General features: G+C 42.2%; 1 protein-coding gene across 16 annotated transcripts in view; it reads right to left on the bottom strand.

Moving 5' to 3' along the window:
- MAP4 (microtubule associated protein 4) overlaps positions 1-13,488 on the bottom strand; it is a 238,383-nt gene that overhangs the window by 22,304 nt on the left and 202,591 nt on the right. For 14 of the 16 annotated variants that reach the window (XM_030811887.1, XM_030811889.1, XM_030811892.1 and 11 more), the window contains 2 exons: positions 5,390-5,496; positions 3,655-3,870 (listed from right to left, as the gene is read on the bottom strand). In XM_030811887.1, the coding sequence (XP_030667747.1) occupies positions 3,655-3,870; positions 5,390-5,496 (323 nt within the window). The remainder of the gene's footprint in view (positions 1-3,654; positions 3,871-5,389; positions 5,497-13,488) is intronic. The other 2 variants (XM_030811897.1, XM_030811903.1) reach the window with 1 other exon arrangement.

The following is a 13,488-nucleotide window of genomic DNA, read 5'->3' as shown; positions in this document are numbered from 1 at the left end:
TTTTTAGTACAGACAGGGTTTCACCGTGTTAGCCAGGATGGTCTCGATCTCCTGATCTCATGATCTGCCCGCCTCAACCTCCCAAAGTGCTGGGATTACAGGCGTGAGCCACTGCACCTGGACACAAGATGCTTCTATACAACCATGTATTGGAGAACAGGAGGTACTGTGGGTTCAGCAGCTACTGACAGGAAAATATATATGGTTCTAAGAGCAAAGTCCTCCACATAAAGCAACAAACTGGCCATGCAGGGTGCTGTGTGATCTGAGGGCACGCAAGAGAGAGTAAAACTACTTCAATCCAACCTGAGCCAGTGAGAATGAACAGCCCTGAAGGGTACATCACCACAACCTACGCTTGCCTCCAAATCTACTGCATTATATACATATATATATATACACACACACACACACACACACGCACATATATTTTAATGTAACCTCTGTAGAAATGCCAAAAATACTAATGTATTTAATGTAATAAAATCTAATGTATTATACTTGACCAAAGATTAAACATACACAAACAAAAACTAAAAATTATGTTCAGTCAAATCGAGCCATTCTTTTGGCTAACACACACCTAGAGAATGCTGAACAGGACTGAGCTGCAGATGGAGAGGCCACTGGCCAAATCTGGGCCAGAAGCGTGAGCTGCAGCCCTACTCCAGCAAATCACTGAGCCTCTGAGCTTTATTTCCTCATCGGGATAAAGAGATTAGAATGAAGGGTGATGATGGACCAGCTTTATAATATGTGATGTCAGGAAATAAAGGATGAAAGGTCTCAGCACAGAGACGATGAGAAGAGGCAGGCCTGACCAACAGAAGCGATAAAGAGCACTGATATCACAGCTACAGTCTGAGAGCAAAAGGGAAAAAGTCTCTCAAGTGTAGATGCTTGGCATCTGGGTCACTCTAGTTCCTTTTACATGGAGGCTGGGAATGACATCTCTAGTGAATAAGGGAAAGAATCAATTTAGCCTGGTTTCTACGGGGATAGGGGATGAAGACACTATTTTGGTAAACAAATTACCACATTACAAAACAGAGTACGCCAAATCACAGACACAGTGGGCTCAGCTCTCTTCCTCCAAGAGAAGTGGCTATAAAGAGGGCAGTATGTAGGTAGCAACAAGCAGGATATCGTTAAATGGAAAAATCAGCTAAGGAGGTACTTAGAAATTAAGGGCTGGCATCCAATCAAATAAAGTCCAACTCTGCAAATGTAGGGTAATGACGATTTCCACAAATAAAGGCCTTAAGTATGGTGTGAAGAACTCTCAGGCTGGAATCAGGGGAAGTGGTTCTGCTACCAGCTCTGCTGGAAACATGTAGGATTTTGGCCAGAGGGATTCCCTTTTCTATTGCTGTAAAATTTGAGGACTAAACCAGATGCTCTCTGGGATGTGCATCAAATTTTTAATGCTATGACTATTATTCAGAATAATCTAGCATAGTCTTATTATTTTGCCATAAGGGTAATAATGATAAAATAAGTTAGAAAAAAGTTATGTGGGATAGAAATCTCAAAAGGATGTTGCATCTTTCAGATGTCAGGCTCTTGGCTTCAAAAACCTGCAGAAGTTAACTGAAGCTATTCTGCTGTTTCCCAATTTACATTTTCTTCTCTGCCAGAATCATAATCTACTTATTTTTTCTGAATAGGTTTTTCCCTCTCTGTCTCAACAAATCTTTCTACCAAAATAAGCTGCAGATGAAGAGGCCACTGGCTAAATCTGGGTCAGAAGCTTGAGCTGCAGTCCTGGTTTGGCCCCTTAATTCTAAGTGTGCTATTTGGCAAATCGCTGGGCCTCTCTGAGCTTTATTTCCTTATCTGGATAAAAGAGATTAGAACAGGACTGGTGCGGTGGCTCATGCCTGTAATCCCAGCACTTTGGGAGGCCGAGGCAGGCAGATCACCTGAGGTCAGGAGTTCAAGACCAGCCTGGCCAATATGGCGAATCCCCAGCTCTACTAAAAATACAAAAAATTAGCCAGGCATGGTGGCGGGTGCCTGTAATCCCAGCTACTCGGGAGGCTGAGGCACGAGAAATGCTTGAACCTGGGAGGCGGAGGTTGCAGTGAGCCCAGACTGTGCCACTGCACTCCAGCCTGGGTGACAGAGCAAGGCTCCGTCTCAAAAAAATAAAAATAAAAAAAATTTCATGTATATAAAGCAACTAGTACAGTACACTTCATTTATATGATTTTTATAGAGTGAAATTTCACTAGACACCTCTCCTTTCTATACTCTCCTCTGTCACCCCCCGGGAGCTGCTGCTGAATAAGCAACAGGGAGGACCTGCCACCAGGGCTCCAGGCACCTCCCCTCTGCCCTCTTATTCAAACCTATTGTTTTCTTTTTTTTTTTTTTGGAGACACAGTCTTGCTCTGTCGCCCAGGCTAGAGTGCAGTGGCACAATCTCGGCTCACTGCAAGCTCCGCCTCCCGGGTTCACGCCATTCTCCTGCCTCAGCCTCTCCGAGTAGCTGGGACTACAGGCGCCCGCCACCACGCCTGGCTAATATTTTTGTATTTTTAGTAGAGACGGGGTTTCACTGTGGTCTTGATCTCCTGACCTCGTGATCCGCCTGCCTCGGCCTCCCAAAGTGCTGGGATTACAAGCGTGAGCCACCACGCCCGGCCTCAAACCTATTGTTTTCTAAAGATCAAGAAAAGCAACCAACTGGATAAATGAGGATCAGAGAGAAAGCTTTACAAGATTTTATCATTACTAGTTTATGAGAGGATTTCTCAGTTTCTTGGCCGGGGTTTCAGCCTAGACTTCAACTCCTAGGTTCCACAGTTTTCTTCACCATATTACATTAAAAACTGACATTTTAACATGGGAAACTATTTCGTACCATGAATTTAAAGAGTACTATCAGGCTGACCTAAAGGCCCTTCTCAAATAAGACAAGATGTTAAGGAAGGCAGCCACAGCCTCCACTATCCTTTCCTCCTGGAGCAATTCTATAACACTAATGCTGCTCCAAATGTGACCAGTTTCTGGGCAATACAGAAACCGTGGGTGACCTGGAAAACTGGATGACTTCAAAAGTAGCTCAGTGAGAGGTGGCCTAATGCCCAAAGCAAAGGAAGTTATCACATCATGCTGGAACACGCTGAGATAAGCTGGAAGAGCTAGTTATATCACAATAGCAAAGGATAAAACTTCTGCAGGATGATAACAGGGAAAGACAAAGAATTAAATTTGATGTGGGAATTATACCAAAAAAGAATATCTAATTGGTATGTGGAGTAGAGGAAACTGGTTAATAAGTTCTTAAATAGGTAAAGAGTAGGTAGTTGACAGAAAGGAGGAGGAACCTAAGTAGATGGAGTATTACCTACAAACAGGGAAGGGAAAGGTAAGAGTATAAAAGGGCTTCAAAATGTTAATGGCTGCATCAATAGGCCCCAAATTGATTTCCGTTTCTTTTTTCGGCTGCTCCTTGTGGAGCAGGGCTAACCCATAGGCAGTGCGCTCAGAGTAGCCATGCCAATTTTCAAATCACCCTCTCCCCCATTTCCCTTGCCTTTTCCCAATTCCACCAGCCTGATTTTGTTGTCTGTTAGCAACAAGGATCTGTCTATCTGACACTCAGAGGGGAACAATTTTCCTCGGCACAGTAGTTAGGTGACCACTTACCTTTGGCTTCATGTCTTTTGAAGGTAAGATGGAAGGCCTGGCAGAGGCGACGGCAGGGCGTTTGGGTGGGGCAGCTGGTACTAAGCCTGAAGCAAGGCTCATGGGTTTTTTATTCAACCCACCAATGGTGGTGGGAGCTGGCTGCTTAGGGAGAGAAGTGGGCTGTGTTTTGGCTTTCGATGTTGAAGTCTTTGCAGGTTGAGTGGTGGCCAAAGGCTTTAGGTTGATTGTTGTTTATTTTTTATTTTTTAAAGGGCAACATCAAACACACAGACAAGAATAAAAACAAATTAAAAAAAGTATAAATTGCACAATTCAAAGTAAAATTATAAGCAATGAGGATAGATGCAACTTAAAATTAGCATTTCTTTCTTCTGAGCTCAGTAAATAATGGAATGAGACCAGGATAGAGAAAGAAAATGGGGAATAGTTTCTCTTTTCTTTTCTTTTTTTTTTTTGAAATGGAGTCTCTCTCTGTCACCCAGGCTGGAGTGCAGTGGCGATCTCGGCTCACTGCAAGCTCTGCCTCCCAGGTTCAAATGATTCTCCTGCCTCAGCCTCCCAAGTAGCTGGGACTACCAGCGTGTGCCACCACGCCCAGCTAATTTTTTGTATTTTTAGTACAGACAGGGTTTCACCGTTTTAGCCAGGAGGGTCTCGATCTCCTGACCTTGTGATCTGCCCGCCTCGGCCTCCCAAAGTGCTGGGATTACAGGCGTGAGCCACTGCGCCTGGCCTGGGAATAGTTTCTTAATGATAGTGGCACAAATTCTGGCAGTTTGGCACCTGAAGATTTAATTCAGTAAAACAATTAATTAACTCTTAATAATTAACTAACTTTTGGTGGCTATTCTAAATGAAAAGCATCAGGAGGTGATTCAGCCATTATTACCTGTATTTTTTTTAATAACTTTTTAATTTTTTGAAGACCCTGGACAACATGCTGAAACTACCTGTATCTTGATGGGACAACAGCCACAGCCTATAGTGTGGCTTTTGAACTTTGCAATAAGTACTAGTTATGCATCTGAAGCTATATGATCCACCTTCAAAATCTGCATTCTCTTTTCATGAATGGATATTTCAGAATCTTTTTTTTCTTTCATCTAACACTGAGATAATAGCAAATAATTCGGAATTTATTTCAGAATATTTTTGCAATTGTCCTTTTTGTTGTTCTTAAAGGAAGCTGAAACAATCTCTATAGAACTTTTTTGTTTTGTTTTGTTTTTTGTTTTTTGAAATGGAGCGCAGTGCAGTGGCATGATCTCGGCTCACCGCAACCTTCAACTCCTTGGTTCAAGCGATTCTCCTGCCTCAGCCTCCTGAGTAGCTGAGATTACAGGCGTTCGCCACCACGCCCAGCTAATTTTAGTATTTTTAGTAGAGATGGGATTTCACCATGTGTCAGGACGGTCTCCATCTCCTGATGTGATCCGCCCGCCTCGGCCTCCCAAAGTGCTGGGGTTACAGGCATGAGCCACCACGCCTGGCCTCTACAGAACGTTTTTTACAGATATATAAGATAATAGGGTCAAAGGCTGAGATTTTAAAGTTGGTTTAGGCCACTGTGGTAAATGAGAATACAAGATATTTTCTAAGCATGTCCAAACATGAGGAAGGACAATAATAGCTCAGAAAAAAGAAATTTCATTCATGATTCAAGCAATAACAGCAGAAGATACTCCATTTAAAAATTATGGCAGTGGAAGATAACCACCATTCTGGCACCTACCTTTGTTTTCTTCTCTGGGCTTGGTGGGAGCTCCTTGTTTGGTGGGGTGGTGATGTCATTTCCGGTCCCACTCACAGCAGGCCTTCCTTCTTCTGGCCTGGCTATTCCTAAGGGGAGAGGGTGGGTGGGAATTATGCTAAGCAAACATTTTTCACACCCATTTTGAAAATACAAGATTTAGCAAAAACAGACCACTAAACCAGCACTTCATTCTGAAAAAAGTCCACAGGGTTGTGCTGCTGAAATGTGGACAAGCCTCCCAAGTTCTCATTGTGATGGAGGACCGTTTTAGATTCCTCAGATTCAGGGAGCCTGACCCTGTGGAGAAGCAGTCTAAGTGGCACATGCACAAATGATCAGTGGAAAGAAACGGTCCTTTAAGTTTGGTTTCCCTTCCCTAAAGACCAAAGGGACTCTGTCTTCCAACCACTAGCTCTCCAAGCAATAGGACAAAAACCTCTTCTACCAGTCTATCTTTGGAATAAAGGTTGCTGTGAGATGGGATAAGAGCCAGAAGATCATTCAATGACTCCCTTTCCTTCCTTTCCCTATAAAGAACCACTTTATGGAGGATGTGAGATTAACCTGATCTAGTTCTAACAGTGGCCCAGATTTTCAACAAGGCCGAGAAGACCCATGGAACCAGACTCAGGGCCAGAAATAAAGTCTCCTGCCTAAGGCAACATAGCCTCCTCTCTGTGGAGAGGTTACTCCAGATTTCAACAGGACTATACTATCTGAGAGCATTAAAATACCATGAAATGTATAACCTTGCTGTGGCGAAGGCCTTTCTAACTGGCACAAAGTCAAGAGGCCACAAGAGATAAGTTTGACTAAAGAAAAATAAAAAACTTCAATGTGGCAAAAAACAAAATAAGACAAAACACAATAATAAAAGTCAAAAGGCAAATGACAAACAAAAAAAATACTTGACCCTCATACCAAAGACAAAGAGCTTATTCTATAAATTACTCCCACAAATCAGTAACTGCTACAAAGGCCAATAATCCACTGGGAAAATGCAAAACAATATGAACAGACTTTATAGAAAAGAGATACAAAGTTTTTTGAAACTATGAAGAGATGTACAATGTTAAGTATAAGAAAAATAAAAATTAAAACTCCACTGAAATGCCATTTTATTTTATTTTTTGAGACAAAGTCTTGATCTGTCGCCCAGGCTGGAGTGCAATGGTGCGATCTCGGCTCACTGCAACTTCTGTCTCCCCTGTTCGAACAATTCTCCTGCCTTAGCCTCCCAAGTAGCTGGATTACAGGCATGCACCACCACACCCAGCTAATTTCTATATTTTTAGTAGAGACAGGGTTTCACCATGTTGGCCAGGCTGGTCTCAAACTCCTGACTTCAAGTGATCCACCCACTTCAGCCTCCCAAAGTGCTGGGATTACAGGCGTGAAACACCATGCCTGGCCTGAAATGCCATTTTAACACTAACATATTGTCAAAAGTCCTAAAATTTTAAAATAACTATTGAGAATAATATGGGGAAATATACTTGGTAGGTATGTGAACTACTATGACCCATAGGCATGGCTGCCTGGCAGTGCCATTTTCTGAAAATTACAAGGACAGATAAATTCTAATCCAGAAAACCAATTTCTAGTAATTTATCCTAGAAGTGTATTTACACACCAGCAAAATAGTAAATGTGCAAGGTTTCCACCAGATCATTGTTTCTAAAAGCAAAAGAACAACCCAGAAGTCCATTAATAGAAAACTGGTCATTATGGTAGAAGTATCAATGTAATCTCTAAATGTGAAAAAATAAAGCATGGAGAAATTCTTTTATGATTACTATGCAACGGTCTCTATTAAGTGAAAAAAAAAAAAACAACAAAGCATAAGTATAATGTGAAACTGTCTTGAAAAGGGATGGGGGAAAAGATATTGCAAATACACTTTATACATTTTAAAAGAATATTTGAAAGGATTATAATTAAACTGAACAACATTTTTGAGGGAAAGGATGGGACACAAAACTGAGGAGGTTAGGAGGCTTAAAACTTTGAGAAGTAATTACAGATTCATAGGAAGTTGCAAAGAAATACATAGGGAAGGTCCCTGTGTACCCTTTTACCCAGTCTCCCCAAGTGTTGACATCCTACGTAAATATGGTATACTATCAAAACCAAGAAACGGAGACAACCCACAGAGTCTACTCAGATTTTTCACTTTACATGCACTCATTTGTGTGTGTGTTTGTGTGTGTGTGTGTAGTGCTATGCAACTTTATCACGTGTAGCTTTGTGTAACCACCACCACCTTAGCCTCCCAAAGTGCTGGGATTACAGATTACCTGGCCTGGAGTGGCTGGTTACAATCAATAGGGCTCCTTCATGTTACACCTCTATAGCCATATCTACCCCATCCCCTTTCCAATCCCTAAATATATGGCAACTACTATGTTCTCCATCTCTATAATAACTTCCAGTACACTATATTTAAGAGTGGTGCAAGTAGATATCCTTGCCTTGTTCCCAATCTTAGATAGAAAGCATTCACTTATTCACCATTAAATATGATGTTAGCTGTAAGCTTTCTGTAGACGCTCTTTGTCAAGTTAAGTAAGTTCCTCTCTATTCCTACTTTGCTGAGAGTTTTAATATGAATGGCTATTTGATTCTGTTTAACAATTTTTCTGTGTTTACAATTTATTTTCTTTAGACTATAACAGATTCCTTTTTTTTTCTTTTTGAGATGGAGTCTCAGTTTGTCGCCCAGGCTGGAGTGCAGTGGTGCAATCTCAGCTCACTGCAAGCTCTGCCTCCTGCCATTCTCCTGCCTTAGCCTCCCGAGTGGCTGGGACTACAGGTACCCGCCACCACACCCGGCTAATTTTTTTTTTTTTTTTTGTATTTTTAGTAGAGATGGGGTTTCACCACGTTAGCCAGGATGGTCTCCATCTCCTGACCTTGTCATCCGCCTGCCTCGGCCTCCCAAAGTGTTGGGATTACAGGTGTGAGCCACCACGCCCGGCTGGCAGAGTACTTTTGATTATTGCACTAACCTTGTATACCTGAAATAATTCCAATTTCAGTTTTTTGTGTTTTTTTTTTTTTTTAAGAATGAAGTCTGTCGCCTAGGCTGCAGTACAGTGGCATGATCACAGCTCACTGCCACCTCGAACTCCTGGGCTCAAGAGACCCTAATGCCTCAGCCTTCCAAGTAGCTGGGACTACTGGCACGTGCCACCATACCTGAATAATTTACAAAAAAACATTTTTTTTGAAGAGATGGAGGTCTTGCCATGTGGCCCAAACTGACTGGTCTCAAGCAGTCCTCCCACATCAGCTTCCCAAAGTGCTGGGATTATAGGCACAAACCACCATGCCCCATCATAATTTCAATCTTTTAAATTGATTCAAGTTGGTTTTATGACCCAAGATCCATCTTGGTGAGTGTTTAATGGACACCTGAGAATAATGTATACTCTGTCACTGAGTGGAATTTCTATCAATGTCTATGAGATTTTGTTGTTTGATGGCACTGTTACATCTTTACTAACATTCTGTCTAGTAGTTCTATCAACTGTTCATAGTGGGATATAGAAGTCCCCAACTGTAATTGTGACTTTGTGTTCTTCTCCTTTTAGCTCTGGCAGTTTTTGTTTCACATATCTTGACGCTCTGTTTTTTGGTGTGTATACATTTAGAATTGCCAAGTTTTCTTAGTGGGATTGATCCTTTATTCTTTTCTCTAACATCTACTTTGTCTGATACTAGTATAGTCACTCCAGGCCAGGTAATCTTTAATCCCAGCACTTTGGGAGGCTGAGGCAGAGGATCACTTGAGGCCAGCAGTTTGAGACTAGCCTGGGCAACAAAGTGAGACTTCCTCTCTACAAAAATCCAAAGAAAATTAGCGGGGCATGGTGGTGCATGCCTATAAGACTCAGATACTTGGGAGGCTGAGGTGGGAAGACTGCTTGAGCCCAGCGAGTCAAGGCTGCTGTGAGCTATGATCAGGCCACTGCACTCCAGCCTGGGCAACAAGAAAAAACAACTATATATATATATATGCATGCATAAATAATCATTATATATAGCTACTGCTACTTTAAAAAATTGTTAACATGATATATTTCTTTCCATCTTCTAACTTTCAACCTACCTATGTCCTTATGTTTGTTATGCATTTCTTGTAGATAGCATATACTTGGGCAACTTTTTTTTCTTAAGACAGATGTGATCATGGCTGACTGTACTCACTGTAGCTTCTACCTCCTCAGCTCAAGCGATCCTCCTACCTCAGCTCCTGAATAGCTAGGACCACAGGCATGTGCCAGCATGCCCGGCTAATTTTAAAATTATTTGTAGAGATGGGTTCTCCCTGTGTTGCTCAGGCTGGTCTCGAACTCCTAGGCTCAAGTGATCCTTCTGCCTCAGCCTCCCAAAGGGATTACAGGCAGGAGCCACTGTACCTGGCCTACTTGAGTCATTTTTTTAAAAAAATCTACTCTTCCAATCTTTGTCTTTTAATTGTAGTACTCAGACCATTTGCTTCTAAAATAATTCCTGATGGCCAGATACAGTGGCTCACGCCTGTAATCCATTCAGCACTATTGGGAGGCCGAGGTGGGCTTATCACCTGAAGTCAGGAGTTGGAGGTCAGCCTGGCCAACAGAGTGAAACCTCATCTCTACTAAAAATACAAAAATTAGCCGGGCGTTGTGGTGGGCACCTGTAACCCCAGCTACTTGGGAGGCTGAGGCAGGAGAATCACTTGAACCTGGGAAGTGAAGGTTGCAGTGAGCTGAGATTGTACCACTGCACTCCAGCCTGGGTGACAAGAGTGAAACTCCATCTCAATAAATAAAAAAATAAATGAAATAAAGTAAAATAATTACTGCTATGTTAGGGCTTAAGTCTGATATTTTATTTTTTATTTGTTCTCACTTTTTCTCATTTCTCTGTTTCACTTTTCTGCCTTCCTATTGGTTACTTGAACATTTTTAATCTTTTTAATTTCCTTTTTTCATTTTTTCAAATTACGTCTCACCCAAGGTTACCTGAACATTTTTTAGAATTCTATTTTTATTAAAAAAAAAGTTTTTGAGTATATTGCTTTGTATAGTTTTCTTAGTGGTTGCTCTAGGTATTACAATATACATACAACAAACTGGTATCAATGTTCTACTACTGTTTCTTTCTCTAGAGATGGGGTCTCACTGTGTTGCTCAGGCTGGTCTCAAACTCTGGGCTCAAGTGATCCTGCCGTCTTCAGCCTCCTGAGTAGCTGGGACTACAGATGCACACCACCACACCCAGCTATGTTTTACTACTTTGAGTGACCTACTGGAACCTTACTTCCATTTAGGAGCCTTTATTTTCTCCCTAAGTTTTTTTTAAAGACAAAGTCTCACTCTGTTGTCCAGGTTGGAGTGTAGTGGCGCAATCTTGGCTCACTGCAACCTCTGCCTCCCAGGTTCAAGTGATTCTCATGCCTCAGCCAACCGAGCAGCTGGGATTACACGTGTGCGCTACCATGCTCGGCTAATTTTCTTTTTATCTTTAGTAGAGATGGGGTTTTGTCATGTTGCCCAGGCTGGTCTCAAACTCCTGGCCTCAGGTGAGCCACCCACCTTGGTCTCCAAAAGTGGTGGGATTACAGGTGTGAGACACTGCACCCAGCCTTAAGATATGTCTTAAGTGTTTCCTCTTCATAGATTAAGCACTACATCAGATGGCATTACAATTTGTGCTTCAAATATGATTTATGACTTAAAAAAATTCATGAGGAGATAAGTCTATTATATTTCCTTTTTTTTTTTTGGAGACTGAGTTTCGCTCTTGTTGCTCAGGCTGGAGTGCAGTGGCATGGCTCACCACAACCTCCACCTCTCAGGTTCAAGCAATTCTCCCGCCTCAGCCTTCCTGAGTAGCTGGGATTACAGGTATGCGCCACCACGCCCGGCTAATTTTGTATTTTTAGTAGAGACGGGGTTTCTCCATGTTGGTCAGGCTGGTCTCAAACTCCCGACCTCAGATGATCCACCCGCCTCGGCCTCCCAAAGTGCTGGGATTACAGGCATGAGCCACCGTACCCGGCTATTTCCATATTTTTACCCATTCCATTGTTGTTCTTTTATTTCTGAAATTCCAAGCCTCCTTCTGTTACCATATCTTATCTTTTTGGAGAGCCTCCTTTAGCCATTCTCTAAGGGTATGTCTACTAGCAACAAATTCTTAGTTTTCCTTTATCTAAAAATGTACTTTTTATTTATTTCCCCTTCATTCCTGATGGATTGTTTTACCAAATAATTTGCAGTTGATAGTTCTTTTCTTTTGGCACTTGAAAAATGTTGTGCCACTTCTTTTTGCATTCCCCAGTTTCTGATAAGAAACGGGCTGTCATTTAAATTGCTGTTTCCTCAGCACCATAAGGAAGGTTAAAAAAAAAAAAATTGCTGTTTCCCTAATGCATCATATCTCTTTGCTTGTTTTTACAGATTTTTGTCTTTAGCTTATAAAAGTTTAATTATGAAAAGTCGTGGCATGATTTCTTCGCATTTATCCTATTTGGTATTTGTTCAGTTGCTTGAATCTGTAAGTTTTGTCTTTTGTCAAATTTGGGAAGTTTGTAGTCATTATTTCTTTGAACAGTTGTTCAGCCTTGCATCCTTGCTCCTCTCCTGCGATTCTGATGATACAAATGTTAGATCTTGTGTTATTGTCCCATGGGTCTAAAGATACGTTTTTTCCTTGTAGACCATTTTTTCCTCTGTTGTTCAGATTGAATAAATCCTATTGATCTGTCCTCAACTTCACTGATTCTGTCCTCTGTTATCTGCAGTCTGCTGCTGAGCCCATCGAAGTTTTTAATTTTAATTATTATATTTTTCATATCGACAATTAACATTTGGTTCTTTTTATGTAACTTCTATTTCTTTACTGAGGTTTTTAGTTTTCATTTGTTTCAAGAGAATTCATAATTGCTTGTTAAGGTACTTTTATGATGGCTGCTTTAAAATTCTAATTTTGTACTTTAGGATGCAATCACCCTGTTTATATTTAGTCTACAGGTTATGACTGTAGTTCTGATGACAATTTGGTTTCTAGAGCCCTTGCAATGCAATTATGGCCTGTTGTGTTCTGGTTCTGCTAAGGTTCTAACTAATCCCTTTTGGTACTGCCTGAAAGGGCTGTAGGGACTTACCTGGGTCACCCAATGTCAGCACATAGGGGCTGAGTGATGCTGGAACCATAGAATAGACAGAGCTTCCTCTGGACTGCTCTCTGGCTGCCTGGGACCCAGGCAGACCTCCTGTTTGATCTCTGCTGGGGTTGCTGGGAGCAGGAAACACCTACCTTGGGGGCTTTCTCTTGCTAAGGGGAAGGAAGTAGAGGTTTTGAAACCTATGAAAGCAGGCTGGGTGCGGTGGCTCACGTCTGTAATCCCAGCACTTTGGGAGGCCGAGGTGGGAGGATCATGAGGTCAGGAGATCGAGACCATCTTGGCTAACACGGTGAAACCCCATCTCTACTAAAAATACAAAAAATTAGCTGTGCGTGGTGGCGGGCGCCTGTAGTCCCAGCTACTCAGGAGGCTGAGGCAGGAGAATGGTGTGAACTTGGGAGGCGGAACTTGGAGTGAGCCGAGATCGCGCCACTGCACTCCAGCCTGGGCGACAGCACAAGACTCCGTCTCAAAAAAAAAAGAAACCGACGAAAGTCTCCTGCCCCTGGGTAGAGGATTACAAGACACCAGGGTTATAGAAGCCACTGGTGCTGTTACCTGGTAGGGGACAGGCCTCCCTGCAGTTGATGTGGGCAGATCGGGCCTATAGCTTCTGCTGAGTATGGACTGGACAACAGGAAGGCCCTTATGGGCTGCATTGACATTGTACCTGCAGGCAGACTGAGCCCACTGCTGGGGATGGGTAGTGAAATAGGGCTCACCATTAGGTCTTTGCTGGGTTTTTTTCTTTGTTTTTTTGGCAATAGAGAACAGATTTTCTCTATTTGTTTTCTTTTTTCCTTTCCTTTTTTTTCAGTCTATGCCTGTTGGTAATTCCAGGTTATAGGCCTCTCTAGTGCCCAGCCAGGGATATGCAGGAGACAAAATGAAAACCCAGGGG

The sequence above is a fragment of the Nomascus leucogenys genome, chromosome 4 (assembly GCF_006542625.1).
Source record: "Nomascus leucogenys isolate Asia chromosome 4, Asia_NLE_v1, whole genome shotgun sequence".
In the NCBI taxonomy this organism is placed as follows: domain Eukaryota; kingdom Metazoa; phylum Chordata; class Mammalia; order Primates; family Hylobatidae; genus Nomascus; species Nomascus leucogenys.
The sequence above is the reverse complement of the archived record's forward strand: the minus strand, read 5'-3'. Positions and strand labels throughout refer to the sequence as shown.